This window comes from Coptis chinensis, chromosome 7 (assembly GCF_015680905.1).
Source record: "Coptis chinensis isolate HL-2020 chromosome 7, ASM1568090v1, whole genome shotgun sequence".
Taxonomy (NCBI): domain Eukaryota; kingdom Viridiplantae; phylum Streptophyta; class Magnoliopsida; order Ranunculales; family Ranunculaceae; genus Coptis; species Coptis chinensis.
In genome coordinates this window covers 48,566,302-48,582,015 of record NC_141462.1, presented here as the reverse complement: position 1 = coordinate 48,582,015, position 15,714 = coordinate 48,566,302, and the positions used below count along the sequence as shown (strand labels likewise).

At 37.7% G+C, this 15,714-nt stretch overlaps 1 protein-coding gene across 1 annotated transcript; it reads right to left on the bottom strand.

Annotated features, from left to right (window-relative positions):
• Positions 1-10,063: 10,063 nt before the first annotated feature.
• On the bottom strand, positions 10,064-13,349 carry LOC147487779 (hsp70-Hsp90 organizing protein 2-like). Its single transcript, XM_086574140.1, has 6 exons — positions 13,243-13,349; positions 12,155-12,292; positions 11,926-12,070; positions 11,671-11,844; positions 11,071-11,184; positions 10,064-10,206 (listed from the first exon to the last, which is right to left on the bottom strand). Exons 1-5 carry the CDS (start codon positions 13,347-13,349, stop codon positions 11,116-11,118), a joined length of 633 nt encoding a protein of 210 aa, XP_086430266.1. The 3' UTR covers positions 10,064-10,206; positions 11,071-11,115.
• Positions 13,350-15,714: the final 2,365 nt, after the last annotated feature.

Sequence of the window (15,714 nt, the reverse complement as noted above, 5' to 3'; positions counted from 1 at the left end):
CACCCTCCACACCGAGAAGTAGTAAGCCACGATAGTGTGGACGTTTACCATTCTACATTCATGAAAATACTTATGGAGTTAACTTAAAAATCAATTAATTAACCCGTCAGCACCCTACACACCGAGAAGTAGTAAGCCACGATAGTGTGGATGTTTACCCTATCTACATTCGTGTAGAGAGGTTTTTCCTATTAGTTCTACTTCTCGTCAACTTAATAGCACATCACTCGTTAGAGTGGACACATGCCATCGAGACAAGTAAAACTAAAATGCTGACATTCTTTGGTCCTACAAATAATAGCAGTGACTCCGATGGAAAGGATACCATTACTTGCATCTAAGTGTCTACCATTACTCAACTACTTAGTCCATTATTTGTAATGAATTCCTTTAGATGGAGAAGTGAATCCATACATTAATAACTTCATATAGTTGTCTTTTAGAAGTTTGTTATGGTAATCCGTAATTAGACTCATCCGATATGGAGGAAGGCACTAAAACCGACGCGCAAGTATAATTACATTACCAACAAACCAGTAATGGAGACCGTGGGATTTATACAAAACTAAATTTCCGCTCCTACTTAGTTATTTAGAATTGAGGATCTTTTTGTTTACTGGTCAGGCCTATGTCCATGGTATCTATTATTCATGTGGGCTTAATTTTTAACAAATATCTACAAATAAAAACATGCATATAAAGTGTCCATGTTATCTATTATTCATGTGGGCTTAGTTTTTAACAAACATCCACAAATAAAAACATGCATATAGAATAAGCAAATCTAAACAATAAAATGGAAAACAAATTCCCAATTGTTATGGCCCATATTCATTGCTCCATCCTGTTTGCCGAACTCTTTTAGTTGCCTTCGCAAAGTCCGACGGGGTTCGGGGCAGCGCCCCAATTTTTTTATTTATTTTTATTTATTTTATTTATTTTTTATTTTTTATTTTTTTTTTTTTTTAAAGAAATCTTGACCTGTTTCCTTCACTGGAAACCTCACGAAATCAATTCATAGACTCCCGAACAGCAAACAAAAATCATCTAATCTTAGAGAAAAAAAAATTTCTCTTTCTGCCTTGAAGGGCGAGAGACCCGCGCTCCAAATATACTTGTATTGGGCGCGTGGCATGCTCATACCTTCAGCGACTTCCAGGTGCATCAGCGCGATCCTGCTCCACTTTTGCCTTTACAGGGCGCGTGGCGCGCTCACTTCTAATTTCTCTCTTTCTAGAGTTAAGGGCGCGACCCGTGCTCATTTCCTAGCGCTTCAGCGCGACCCGCGCTCCACCTGATCTTGATCCAGATCCAAATTTTGACCAATCCAAATCTTGATCTTTTTGATCTTTTGATCTTTACAATAGATTACATCAATGATAAAAACAATAACACGATACATACCGTGATTTAAATTACATCCATTGATAATCAAAACTTGTAAAAACGATCAATTTTTCATAAAATCAAAAACGATGCATTTATTTACAGAAATCATTCTGACCATAACAGTTGGTCTTGATGCCTACAAAACCATGTTATAACAGTTCTACATCTACCAATATCTACATGCTCCGATACCAATTGTAGGAACCGTTATTTTCAGAATGAATATTTCTACAAACCGCGAGAACCAACGTGCAGCGGAATTAATGGGGTTCACGATTTTGGATAGAAATCATACCTTTTAGAATCGGCTAAAATGTAATCTCTGAGAATCCAAGCTTTATTAGTACCTTATAAAGTATAAGTGATCGTTCACAACCTAGATGGATTTGGACAAACCATTAGTACGGTTGTAGTATAATCTGGTATTAGTCTATCTTGACTATAAGATTACACTAGTACACTTTGTGTGTATTGAACAGGACCAAGTGAGGTTGTTTATCTTTATACTGACTATGTAAGAGAACAAACACCTTTGTTATTATGGATGCTTGTCCTCTTAATCCAGATAGAATAACAGGCACTTACGTGCGTTGTACATTACTTTAAATAATCAATGAGTGAGATTCATTTGTGAATCAACAAACTCGATGGATTGGGTAATGACATTGTATGTAAGGTGTGTTGTTGATTATAGAAGGAATCAGTGACCCGCAGGAAGTCGGGTTGATGATGTCCCCTTGAGGAGCTTAAAAAGATTATCATGTAAACCCTGCAGGTGGATTTACTCCGACATGACAATGAGGTTGAGTGGTACTACTCAAGGACATAAGAAGTTGATTAATGTAGTTGTCAGTAACTTGACTTAATCAACGAACATTCAATATCTTAAACACGGGGAGATTAACGAGCATATAATATGGAGCCTATAAATGCTGACACGTAATTTGGGATTAGGGCGGTAGTGTAACAATGGGCTTTAGTGGAATAAGTCATTTGTTAACGGACTTGGGCCGTGTGTTCTGGGTGAACATGGGAAGCCCAAGCCCGTCAGGAGGCCCAACCTTAATTTCTCCTCATGGTCCCTGTTGTAGCCTATAAATAGAATACTCTCTCTCTGGCCAAAATTCACTATTCACTGTAATAGAAAAAGAGGCAAGGAAAGAGAGATCCAAAATTGGATCTAGCTTTGTGAGAAAGAAGGAGATTGGTTGATCGTTGCCCACGCAACGTCCAATCTATTCTAAAGGATTACAACAGAAGATCAAGCGGTTGATTGTTGATTCTGATTCATAGCTATTGGATTCTCAGAGATTACATCTTAGCCGATTCTCAAACGTATGTTTTCTATCCAAAACTGTGAGAACTATTTAATTCCGCTACGCGTGGTTTTCGCGGTTTGTAGAAATATTTGTTCTGAAAATAACGGTTCCTGCATCTGCTTGGTACAAAAGCAGACTGAGCTCCAGAGATTAAAAAAGTGATTCATTCCTTCATCCTGCTTGTAAGAATCTTAGTAACACATTTATAAATAGTATTACAACAAGCAATGGGTAGGAATTCATCAACCTTTGAAGGTGCAAGAGTTTTAGGTAATAAGCATAGAAGAGTAGAGTTTGTACCTCTCTGGATGGATTTATGTAAAAACATATGCTTAATAGCAAGAATGAAATCCTTACCCATAATATCCCAGGATTTCTTGAAGAAGGAGTTAAACCCATCTGGTCTTGGGTCATCCATATAGAAAATGGCTTCTTTGATTTCCACGTCTGAAATCTCCTTCACCAGGTTATTGGCCATAACTGTTGTTAACACTTGGAGATCTAGCTGCTTGAGGAACTGAGGAGACCATGTAGATAGAGAGGCTTCACCCAAGAGATATGAGTAATAAGAGATGAATGCTTGGGCCACATTGTCTTGTCCCTCCTACATAACTCCTTATTAATCAATAATAGACCAAATGTTATTTTTGGTATTTTTTTCTTTTACAGAGTTATGAAAGAAAGAATTGCATTTGTCCCCAAAGGATAACCAATCAGTGTGAGTTCTTTGCAAAAGGTCATATTCCTCCATGAACATGAGAGAACATAGCTCCGACCTCTTTACACTTTCAAGATTGAATAGATGAATGTCTAGAGGCTTTGCATGCAGCTGCTGTTAAATCTCTTCTAGATTTGTTTTTGTAGTGTTCACCAAATTCTGAAGATCAGTGGAGCTGAGTCTAGGCCATCCTTTAAGAGTAGCCTTTAGATGTTTAAGCTTCTTTGAGAGCATATAGGAAGGATTTCCTTGATTTGGTATAGACCAACATTTGCAAGAGTATCCTTGAATAAAGGATTGACCAGCCAATAGTTGTAAAATCTAAAAGGAGGTCTACAAATATTCTTATTAGAAAGGGTTAACAAAATCGGAGTATGATCAGAGAGACCTTGTGGTAAGAACTCGACTCCAAAATAGGGGAACATATTTACCCACAAAGGGTTAATCAGGCACCTGTCTATCTTGGACCACTTTCTAAAAAAGCCATCTCTATTGTTAGTCCTGGTAAAAAAAACATCCACTAGGGCTGTGATCATAAAGACTTACAGTGTTGAGACAATGAGCAAAGGGAGTAGTTTCCGTTGGATGAACCAATTCTGAGCTGATCCTTTCATGAGAGTAAAGGACATTATTAAAGTCACCCATCACACACCAAGACCCAGTAACTGTTCCATGCAGGTTGATGAGATCTTGCCAGAGTATTTGTCTTCCAGATATTTTATTGCTTGCATAGATACTCGTAAGATGAAAAACTTGTGAAGTAGCTAGTAAAGTGACTTGAGCACTTTCCAGGATTTTTTAGACATATAGCTTAAAAGGGTCCCAAGCGAGCCAAATATGACTAGAGACATCACTAGAGTAATTGTTCGAAAAAGACCAAGAAGGACAACAAACATTACTTATGCCTTGAAATTTTTCTCGTTTGACTTTCGTTTCAAGGAAGCAAAAACATGATAGTTTATTCTGAACTTTGAAAATATTGAGATCTCTTCCTTTTTTCAGTTCATTTAGTCCTCTAATATTATATATTCATATCTTCATAAAAAACTATCTTTTTTGTTTGTTTTTGTTGCCTGAGCCCTTGGCCCTTCCTTTAGCTCTTTTGCCTGAAAGCTGCTGCTGTTGAAGTTGAGCTCTAGTGGTAACCTGTGATGGCATTCTTAAAGGTGGAGTTGGATTCAATATCACATCCTGGTCATCAAAAGGTTCATCTTGTTGCTCTGAGATATCATCATCGGTTATTCCTTCTTCCTCAAGAACAAGGGCTGCATAAGTGTTATTCTCTTCATTGAAGTGAAACAACTCTTCTTCAGTTAGGATGCTATCATCAATCCTTGCTGTCTCGTTTTTCTCTTGAGTTGTAGTATAGATCACTACCTCTTTTCCTCGAGGACCAGATTCCATGTGTCTGTTTCCAGATACTATAGAGTTTGAGGATGTTCGCAGAGCTGGGAACAATATTAGGAAAATTGTTAGAGATCATAACTGTAGCAGCAGTAGAAGCTGGAGAAATTTCAGAATACATAACTGTAGCAATAGCAACATCAGGAGAAATATCCAAGTTTGTAACTGAAGTTGATGTTGTCATTTCTTGAACTCTTGTAGTTCTTGGCCTCGGAACCCAGACCTGAGGTAGAAAAGATGGACATTTATTTGTTGCTTGCCCAAAACTATAGCAGATGGTACAAGAGGGAGGCTTCCAAGGATACTCCACATCCAGAAAAACATATTTACCCCCAAGCTTGAGTTTTACTGATTTGGGGAAATCAAAGGTCAGGGGGATAGTTACGCAGACCTTTGCAAAGTCGAGCCTTTTTTTCTCTGATGTAACTCCATCCATATAGAGAGGCTCACCAATCAAGCTAGCCAAGTATGAGAGACCATTCTTTGTCCAGAGTTCTTTTGCAACTTTGAAGATTTTTGCCCATATAGGTACGGTATTAACATTGTTCCTTTACCCTTCTATCTCAGTTGACCAAGACCAAACTACAAATATCTTCCCTGCAATGAAAATTGTACCACCTTCCAGCACCATTTGTTTATCCTCAATCGTAGAAAATCTGATGAAAAACAAAACTTTGTCCGTTGTTACCTCCATTGACCCTTTGAGCTTCCTGGTTCTTTCTAGAGTACTCTTAATAAAAGGAAATCCCATTCTCTTATCTAAGAAATATCTTACCAATGTATCTTTCCATTTACTGATACCTTCATCTATAAGATCTTGCGGAACAATAGCAACACCATCTTCAAAGATGGGTGAACAACTATTTAAAACCATAGAAGCTGTAGAGGCTGAGTTTAAGTTCTGGAACAGAGAACTCCAAAGAAAAGGTGGAGGTAAGGATAGAGAAGGGTGGGAAGAGGAAGATGAATCAATATCGAAAAGGTTGATAGAATAAGATCAAAATCTTCTTCTCAGTTGGTCTGAAGCTACCTAATAAAGGAAAGAAACGAGATGAGGAGAAGATAGGATCTAGAAACCTAATCTAAAAAGTTCTATTTTAGGAAATTTAGGCACACCAGATCGCTGGGTTAGAATAAACTTAAGTTACCCCTTTTCTCTCACTTGAGGTCCCCATTAGAGAGGGTTAATCCACACCACGACTCGATTAGCTATTAGTTTAGTAATGGAATCGCTTTTCTTGATTCCTAGAAAACAACCTACATCTCTATAGTAATTGTTTGACTAGCAAGAGAGATTAGCACCCCCACGTACAAATCTATTTCGTGGGGTTTCTAATCTCTAGTTTTCCATTAAGAGTTATATCCCTAGACACTCATAACGAAGAACTTGAAGTTCTTATGGAAAACAATAATGAACTAAAGACTAATCATCCTCATGTGGCTTCATAAACCCCCTCTAATGGAGGTTTAGCCTTGTGTCATCGGATTCATATTAACTACACAATCAATAGAAGACATAATGTAAAAGAGAATTGAATTGAATTGAAAATTAATCTTTTGATGATAAGGTTTTAATGGAGGTTACAATGTTAACCCTAATTCTAAACTAAAGACTATAACAAAACTAATGAGAGGGTAAAATAATTAACAGTAAGTAAGAGAGCTTAAGTTTAGCTTTAACCCTCTTTATATAGGAGAGGGTTAAGGTTACATTTTCTTGCATGGGCCAAAAAAGGGGACTTTGGGCCTCGAATGTGAGCCCAAAGTCCATTAGGTTAAATCTGATTCCGAGCCGGTCGTTTTGACATAAAGTAGGCCCAAGTCCAAAGATACGCATTGATAAGAGCCCAAAACTGTAGTTTTAACCCTTTAACAGTCATACTTTTAGACCAATTATGTGAGTAATAATTAAGAGTTAACACTGATTACGTGTTTTTATGCATTTCAGGCTTCAAAGTCCATTATGTGCAGAAATGTGCCACTTTAGCGAGATAAAGGAGCAAAGGTTGGTTACTAAGGAGATCCGTGATTAAAGGCCAAGTTTCTAGAAGACAAAGCCTTTCCAAAAGCCCGGTCAAAAGCTGAAAAGTCGACGCGGGCAGAAACAGCACACAAAGTCAGCAGAACTTCCGAAGGCCATATCTTTGGACTCAGATCTCGGAATGGGGCCTACCTTATGTCAAAACGACCGGCTCGGAAAGAGATTTCCAATGGTCTAAGCCTGGATCCAATCAGAGGAGAAGAAGTGGACAAAAAGTCTGTTGAAGCCAACTACAGCTGAAGAGGCCTTTTTGGACTGAAAGAATTAGGTTTTGGGCCTGATTCTCTAGCCCAAAACATGGCTCCAAGCCCATGCACGATTTTTGGATCTGAATGTATAAAAACAAAAGTTTAGCTCTTTGTATTTGGTAAATCTTTTAGTAAAGAATAGTAGATTTTTAGGTTAGAAAATAAAGGTAGCTTAGAATAGAAAGTAGCCATTAAAATAGCTTCTAGATCTAGTTTTTCATGTAGATTAATTAAGTTTAGTTCCATTTCAATTATTGTATTAGATTAAACCTTTGAATCTTGTTCTTCATTTTGATTAGATCAATAAAGTAGTATTTTTATCAATTTCGATTTTGTCATTTCCATTTCTAGATCTAATTTCAATTCCTGTCTTTATTTCATTTGAGTCATTAAATTAGATTTCATTATTGTTTAATTAAGTAAATTTCAATTCTTTATATCATGTTTAGTTTAAAAGTAATCGAAAATGATTGCGTAATGATTCTCGGCTAAACCTCCATTAGAGGGGGTTGAGAAGCCTTGATGAAAGCTTGATTCCGAATATCGTAGATTCGTCATAATTTCCTTTCCACTCTAGAAACGATTAGTTCACCATGAGAATGGGTTTAATCGTTCACATGCTAGTTATGAATTGGTAGGAATGCCATGTGTAATTAGGGATTAGGAAGAACCAATCGTTCTGCGAAGCAGTTCAATTCGGATTAGGACGATTTGTCGTTAATAGGATTAAGTCGAGTTAAGGTGGAATCAATCCCCCTCTAACTCCTTATCATCGAATCAACGTAGCATTCCCTTAGTTATTCCCATCGTCCGACCGGGTTGCATTTAGGTGGGTAGTTGCATCGTAGTCTAGTTGCCTTTTTCGTAAATCTCTCATTAGACTTTAAGTTTAGAGTACTTACACTTGAGAACATAGCATGCGGAAGGACTAAGAGTGGAACGAATCACTCTACTCCACTATATCTCATAGACTTGAGAGTAGGAAACTTTGATAAATATAAGCATCTTAAGATTAGTTTTAGTTTACTTACGTTTTGAGTTCATCGTTCATTTCGTAGGTAAACTATTTATTTCACTATTATCAAATGGCGCCGCTGCCATCTTAGTTTCACTTTCGTATTGTTTTCGTAGTGTTAGTACTATTCTTAAAGTCCCATTACACCTACCCACCCTTGTTTGATTCATACTGTGGTTGTCCATTTCAGAGTTGAAAAATTCCGGGTAAAAATTACACTGAGCGCGCGCGCGCCTTCCTTGAGCGCGACCCGCCCTATAGCCTGGAGCAAGAGCGCGACCCGCCCTAAAAACACTGTAATTTGAAAATTACCCGGAGCGCGACCGCGCCCTATCCGAGCGCACCCGCGCCCTTAACAAAATTTTTCAGATTTCGACAGTTTTGATTCGAACTTTGATCTTTCATATTTTTCAGTGTTCTAACCTGCTATATACACTGAACAAGCGTAAACAAGACGCTATTCATAAGCGAAGCAAGGACGCAATCAGGTATTCCTTTCTTCCACACCTCGCTCTCCTGTTAGAGGTTTATACTAGTATATCAGAATTGTTTGGAGTGTTGATGTGTTTAACTAAGTTTGGTTTTAGCCTTGTATGAGATTAAGGTCTGGCCGAACAAGAACACCAAACGTCATTACACAACAACGTCAACAAACAAGTCTATCTAGTATACCACCCACTACACCTCTAGCTACTATTTCACACACATCACCTGACACAATGCCCGACGAAGAAGAGAGGCCTCTCTCTGACTTCTACAAAGCCTTGAGCGATAGCCCCAAATCGTGCATCGTTCTAGCAGACCCACCGGGGGATTTCCGAATCCCCCCAAATATTTTTAATTTGTTACCCGTTTTTCATAGATTAGACCATGAAAAACCTTTATCATTATACGCGTAGGATTGAACAAGTCGACAACATTCCACCATCCCTACGGTTGAGTGCGGAACAAATTAAATTAAGGGTATTCCCTTTCACCTTAGCCGATAAAGCGCTGCCTTGGTTAACTGCCCAAACGCCTAATTACGTGGACTCGTGGGCTAAACTTGTTCAGCTGTTTATGGAACATTTTTACCCACCCCTAAAGACGGATGAGATGCTTTCCAAGATTCATTTCTTTTCGACAAAATCCTCATGAAACATTTTCGAGGAGGCTTGGAATCGTTTCACCGATCTCCTTATAGAGTGTCCACATCATAACTTAGCGAAAGACACGTTAGTTCGTTCCTTTTTCAAAGGACTTCTACACCACCATAAAGAAGTCCTTGACATAATGAATGGGGGTAGTTTCTTAAACAAAGGAGCTTCGGAGGTTTATAAATTTTTAGAGGACACTACTAAAAAAATGACTTGTGATGACGGCTTTTAGCCGTCATGAAACAGGTTTAATGACATTTTTTCATTAAAAAAACTACCGTCATTATAGAGCCCATCATAAAAGTTAACCAAAAGCGTCATAATTTTGATGGCGGTTCTAGAGAAAGTCGACATCAAAGCTCGAATTTAATATGACAAAACTCATTTATAAACGCGTCATAACTGGATCCTTTTGCATGACATGTTTTACTTAACCGTCATAATTTATTAGAAAAAGTGTCAAAAAAATAAACCTTCATTTATGACTGTTTTTATTTAAGTGTCATCCGAGAAACAAAAGGGTCAAGAAATTAACACTAAAAGTCAAGAATTGGTATGCCACACGGCACAGTTCTTTGGAAGCCGTCATAACTCCTCTTTTTTTTTTTTTTTTTTTTTTTTCCTGTAAATCTGAAAATTCCTATAAACCAATACATTCCGACACCACCAATACATTCGGACACTTTGCGGGTAGAGTCCATTACGGAAACAAGAATCATACTTTTATTACTAACATAAATCATTCCAAGAACTTGTTCATATTACATGATTTATTCACGAGAAAAAAAAAAAATTAAATAACTTAAGCACTTGATTCAAAATCAAGTCTCATAATCCAACAACAATGTAATTTACATAACCCATCCAACAAATTGCTAATCAACCGATCCATCTCAAACAAACTTAATTGAGCTACCGTGCTATCTCACTTATAACCTAAAAAACAATATGAAGAAGAATGTGTTAGTTTGTTTAATAAGTAAACTAAAAATATAATCATATAACAACTTCTACACAGTATTAAAAAAATACACAAACAATGTGTTAGCACACTAAGTCAATAACTACTAAACGAAATAGATACAATCAACTATATATGACAGAGAATCATATTGGTTAAGCCCCAAAACGCATTACACCAATCGTAGGATATATCGATATGTACTAACTAGCGAAGCACTAAAAGGTATAGGTGCTACCACTTTCGAAAAGGGAACTCAATCGCTAAAGCAAAGAATATAGGCAAAACCCGGAGGATACTTAAACATGAACCTCATTCTCCTATCTTAGGCCTTTAGGTGGCATAAAAGCCTTGGAGCGGCTGCCGCTATTCTAATTCGACTCACCATTATTAGATTAGGCCTCTTTGTCTGTGCATTACCCTACTTCCTTAATCCAAATAGCCATAGGAGAAGTGAGCTAGCTAACCTAAGTCCGTAGCTAAAGTTCTCAAACAAGAGTTCCATTCCCTTACTCATTATTGCGAGGGCAAATCTCGTTACTAGTAGTTCGGGTTAGACCACTTGCTCTTGGAGTCTAAGACTTCTAACTTTTTAGCCTCATTGGACTCAAGGACATCAAAGATGAACTAACCGTAAGAAAAAAAAAAAAACCTAACTGGAGGCAGTAACTCTTTTTTAGTGAAATACGACCCGATACTAGAAGAGATAGAGTAAGGAATTTCCAATCGGAAGCATTAGAAGAAAGGATGACTCACTCATAGGGATAGAGGCAATGAGAATGGTTCAATCTAAGACTAGCAAGTGAAAACAAGAAGCTTACAGGCCTTATTACACTCACTGGGAAAGAAGGACGGAAAGGAAGCAAAACAAGGAAAAGACCTTATTACACTCGCAAAAGAATCTGCATCTTCTTCAATGAGCTTGAACATTGCTTTGACCTTGGAATCCATATCTGTTACAGTGAACATCATTGATCAGAAATCCATTACGTGCATCCATTACGTGCATCATTGATCAGAAATCCATATCTGTTACAGTGAACATTACTAACCCATTATCTACGCATATGCCTTTATGGTGCAACTGAGCAAGTATATAAAAACCAAAGTGTGTTTTTCCTTGATACAAAAGAATACAAATTTCCAAGAGGTACCAATTTCATGATAAAAACGACTTGAGAACACAACAACTGGTTTCAGTGATGAGAGAGCAGTGGAAAGGACTGACAATGGATAAAGATAGACAAACTAATGCATCTGAAACCTCTGCAGCTAAGCATAATACAAATCTGAACAGTCGAACAATATTTAGGATAAGAACAAACAAGCTTATTTGTAGCAAAAAAATAAGAGATAAAACAACATGAAATGAGATATTTATACAATGCAGTTCCTAGTATAAATGTTGGCAATTGAAGAATCTTATTATCATAGCTCACCAATTCAGATCTTAAAGAATCCAAGTGTTTCCCCATGTCGACGTTAGACCTCATGTTGTCCACTTCTTGAACTCGCTTTTTGTCTCTGGCTAACTGTCCAAGCCTCTTAATCTTTCTTGACAACTCTGTACTCTGTGGATTGTGCTGCAAAGCCATTTGAAACGCAGCCACCGCCTAAAATACCATCAATAAATATATCACCAAAAATCACAAAATAATAATAATAATAATAAATAAATAAACAAACAAACTCACATCTTCATATCTTTCCAATGCCTCCAAAATACACCCTTTCCTAAAATAGCCCTTTTCCCAATTTGGTTTCAACTCGATTGTCGTCTCGGCATCAGTAAGTGCTTTACTGAGTTTGACCAGGTTGAGAAAAGCAGCAGCTCGGTTGCTGTGGAAATTACAATTGTATACAAATAAATGGGCAATGAAAGAAAAGGAATAATAATTATTAGTATGTGTATGGTGTACCTACCTATAAAGAGTTGGGTTTGAAGGATCCTTTTTAATAGCTTGAGTGTAAAGAGCAGCTGCTTTTAGATAATTTCCAGCTTTGAAAAACTCGTTTCCTTCATCTTTCAAACTATCTCTCCTACGGAGGACGGGGCTTTTTCTGTCATTTTATGATCTCTTTTTCTCAGTTCCAGATTTTTTCTTCACTCACTCACATAAACCCTTCATTCTGCCTGTGTTCTCCTGTTCTTATATATATTCATGGATCATGGCCCACTGAGTGAAGCCCTTATTTCACATATTGGGCTTTAAAATCCTTCGAAAGTGAATGAGGGACGAGGGACGAGGGACGAGGGACGAATATGCTTTTTTAGCCTCCCAGCCCTAGTGGCAGACTAAGGATTTTCAATCGAAGTGGCTGCTCTTACGGTCCTACAAATTTTTCACAACTAATTTTTGTGTACTATTATAACTTGGAGTGGGCTGCAGCCAGGCTCTGTCCCTAGACTGCGCTCATCAGGATTAGGTCTAGTCACTGTTCTAAAAATCGGCCTAGGCGGTGCCCAACCGACTTGCCTAGGCCCTAGTCGTTTAAAAATATCGGTGGACCGATCGACTAGGCGGGTCTAGGTGGCCTCTAGGCGGTCCAGTCAAGTTTTTTTTTTTTTTTTTTTTTTAATGATTAAATGTCGAAAAATAAAGGCCCGTGTAGGCTTAAGATTTGAATGAGTTTAAAAGACTTAAGTCTAATGTAAATTATATGCCACTACAACAAAGAGCATGTTTTTATATAAAGTCAATATTCCTCAACTATTACGCATTTTTGTAATAAGTATCTTTGTTTGTGTTTAACCAGTAAGCATGTAAACCAGAACTTAACCAGTTTAAACACAACAATAACATGCGTGCAAATTTGAAACAAGAAAAAAGAAACTTACTTTTAGATTTCAGAAACCTTCTGTTGTAGTAGTAATCAGACTGATCCCTTCTCAAGCAAGTTTAAGCGCAGCGAGGAAGTGAGTGTGCGAGAAACCAACGAGACAAAGAAAAAGAAAAAGGCATAACTGGTAGGGTTTGCAATGGAGGGGGAAGAAATATAAATAGGCGAACCCTAACATCAATCCCTTAATATCCGGCGAGAGGGAAAGATAATTGGGGTGAGCAGGAAAATTTTTATCGCGAGGGAAACTTGGATTTCTCAATATCGCTGTTTCCATAATTTTTTTTTTCGATATAGCTGTTTCCATAAGTGAGGAGTCTATTGACGGTTATTGACTTGTTGACGGTTTAATAAATGGTCCAACCCAGCGAGTCCCCAAAAAATTGTGAGAATGTTGACGGTTTATTCTATTGCTAATTTTACTGTTTTAGGAAACACCATCATATTTTTTTGACATTTGTGTCATACACGACATAATGTTCCAACAGCCGTCATAAAATTATTAAATTTTTTTGACATTTGTGTCATACACGACATAATGTTGCAACAACCGTCATAAAATTATTATATTTTTTTGACGCTTGTGACATACAGGACATAATGTTGCAACAGCCGTCATAAAATTATTATATTTTTTTGACGCTTGTGTCATACACGACATAATATTGCAACAGCCGTCATAAATTTAATATATTTTTTTGACGCTTGTCTCATACACGACATAATGTTGCAACAGCCGTCATAAATATAATATATTTTCTTGATGCTTGTCTCATACACGACATAATATTGTAATAGCCGTCATAAATTTATTATAATTATGTGACGCTTGTGTCATACACGACATAATATTGTAATAGCCGTCATAAAAATATTACTAAAACACCTATCTTGACGGTTTTTAACAAAGCCATCAAGATAGATAAAAAACAAGCGTCATAATATGTCATTTTTTTAGTAGTGGGACCAAACTAAACGAAATAACAACTGGGGGGTAGTGACGATTACTCCCGCTCCGCTAGTTCTTCTTCAACAGTTAAGGCTACCAGTATGTTTGAGGTTAAATCAGATCCTGAGCTTAAAACTCTAATTGAATCCCTCACAAAAAAGGTAGAGGCCATTTCTGTACAACAAAAGCCAATCCTCGTCATGAATGTAAATTCAAATCCATGTAGTTTCTGTTGGAGCCCTGAGCATCCCGACTCCCACTGTCCTATAGCCTATGAACAGGCTTGTTCCATTAATAGTGAACCTAACGCCCTTGGAGACAAAATCCCAACCGGTTGGAGAAATAACCAAAACGTCACACCTCAAGGGTACAATAACCAATATGTTAGGCCTACGCACAGCTTTAACCAAGCCCCATTACGACAAGGACAGGGTTAGGGGAATTTTAATAATTATAACAACCAAGCGCAAACTCGACAAGGTCAAGCACAAGGTCAAAGTAGTTATAATAATTATAATGCTAGTAGAGGTATCGTTCCGGTAAATAATAACTACCCAAATCCACCCATAAATAATTCACTTGAAATAGTTCCAGTAACACCACCCGTGACTACTACACCCACACAACCGGATCGTCTTGACACCTTCATACAAGTGAGCCAAAAACTTTTCCAAACCATGGCTCAATCTAACCAACAGCTTCTACAATCCGTTAATAATTTAACCAAACAGTTGGCTCAAGATAAAGCCCAACCCAAAGGTGTGTTTCCAAGTAACGAAATACCTAATCCTAAAACAACAAATACAGCCTTTGAGGTAACCGATAATACTAGTAGTGAATATGAAAATGTAGGTGAGCTAAAGGCCATCACCACTCTCCGTTCTGGCAGAGTGGTTGATAACAAAGTAACTATGCCTATAGTTACCACACCAGTAGCCCCTACACCTGCTATATTACTAGATACCGAAATAGAAATTGAAGAGCCTACCACTGTAGAGGTACCAGTTACAACAAAACCTAAGAAACAGGAAGCCACGGTTAAACACCCAGGTAATACCATTGCTAAATATAGACAGAAACCACCGTTTCCACAAAAATTAGCCATGTTAACTAGGGATACAAATTACGAGGAGATTAGGGATGTTTTTAAGAACCTAACTATAAACCTTCCCTTCCTCGAAGCTATAAAAAAGCTACCACACCATGCTAAGTTTCTTAAGGAATTGTGTACTACTAGGCGTAAGACCAATATACCAAAAGACGCCTTTTTAACAGAACAATTCCCAACTCTATCTAAACATAATGGAATTGTTAAGTACAAGGACCCTGGTCGTCCTACTGTACAATGCACCTTAGGAGATTCCTATACGACGACCGCGTTATTAGACTTGGGGGCTAGTGTAAACTTACTCCCATTTTATTTGTATAGACAAATAGGTCTAGACGAGATGCAACCCACTAGAATGACGTTGCAATTAGCTGATCGATCTATTAAGTATCCTAAGGGTGTCGTCGAAAATGTTCTGGTAAAAATTCAAGATTTTTACTATCCGGCTGATTTTGTCATCCTCAACACAGAAGTCGTTAACGACTCTGTCCCGATCATTTTAGGGCGACCTTTTCTCGCAACTGCCAATGCGCTCATTAATTGCCGCGATGGTTCAATGTCCATGTCTTTTGGCCATCTTGCTGT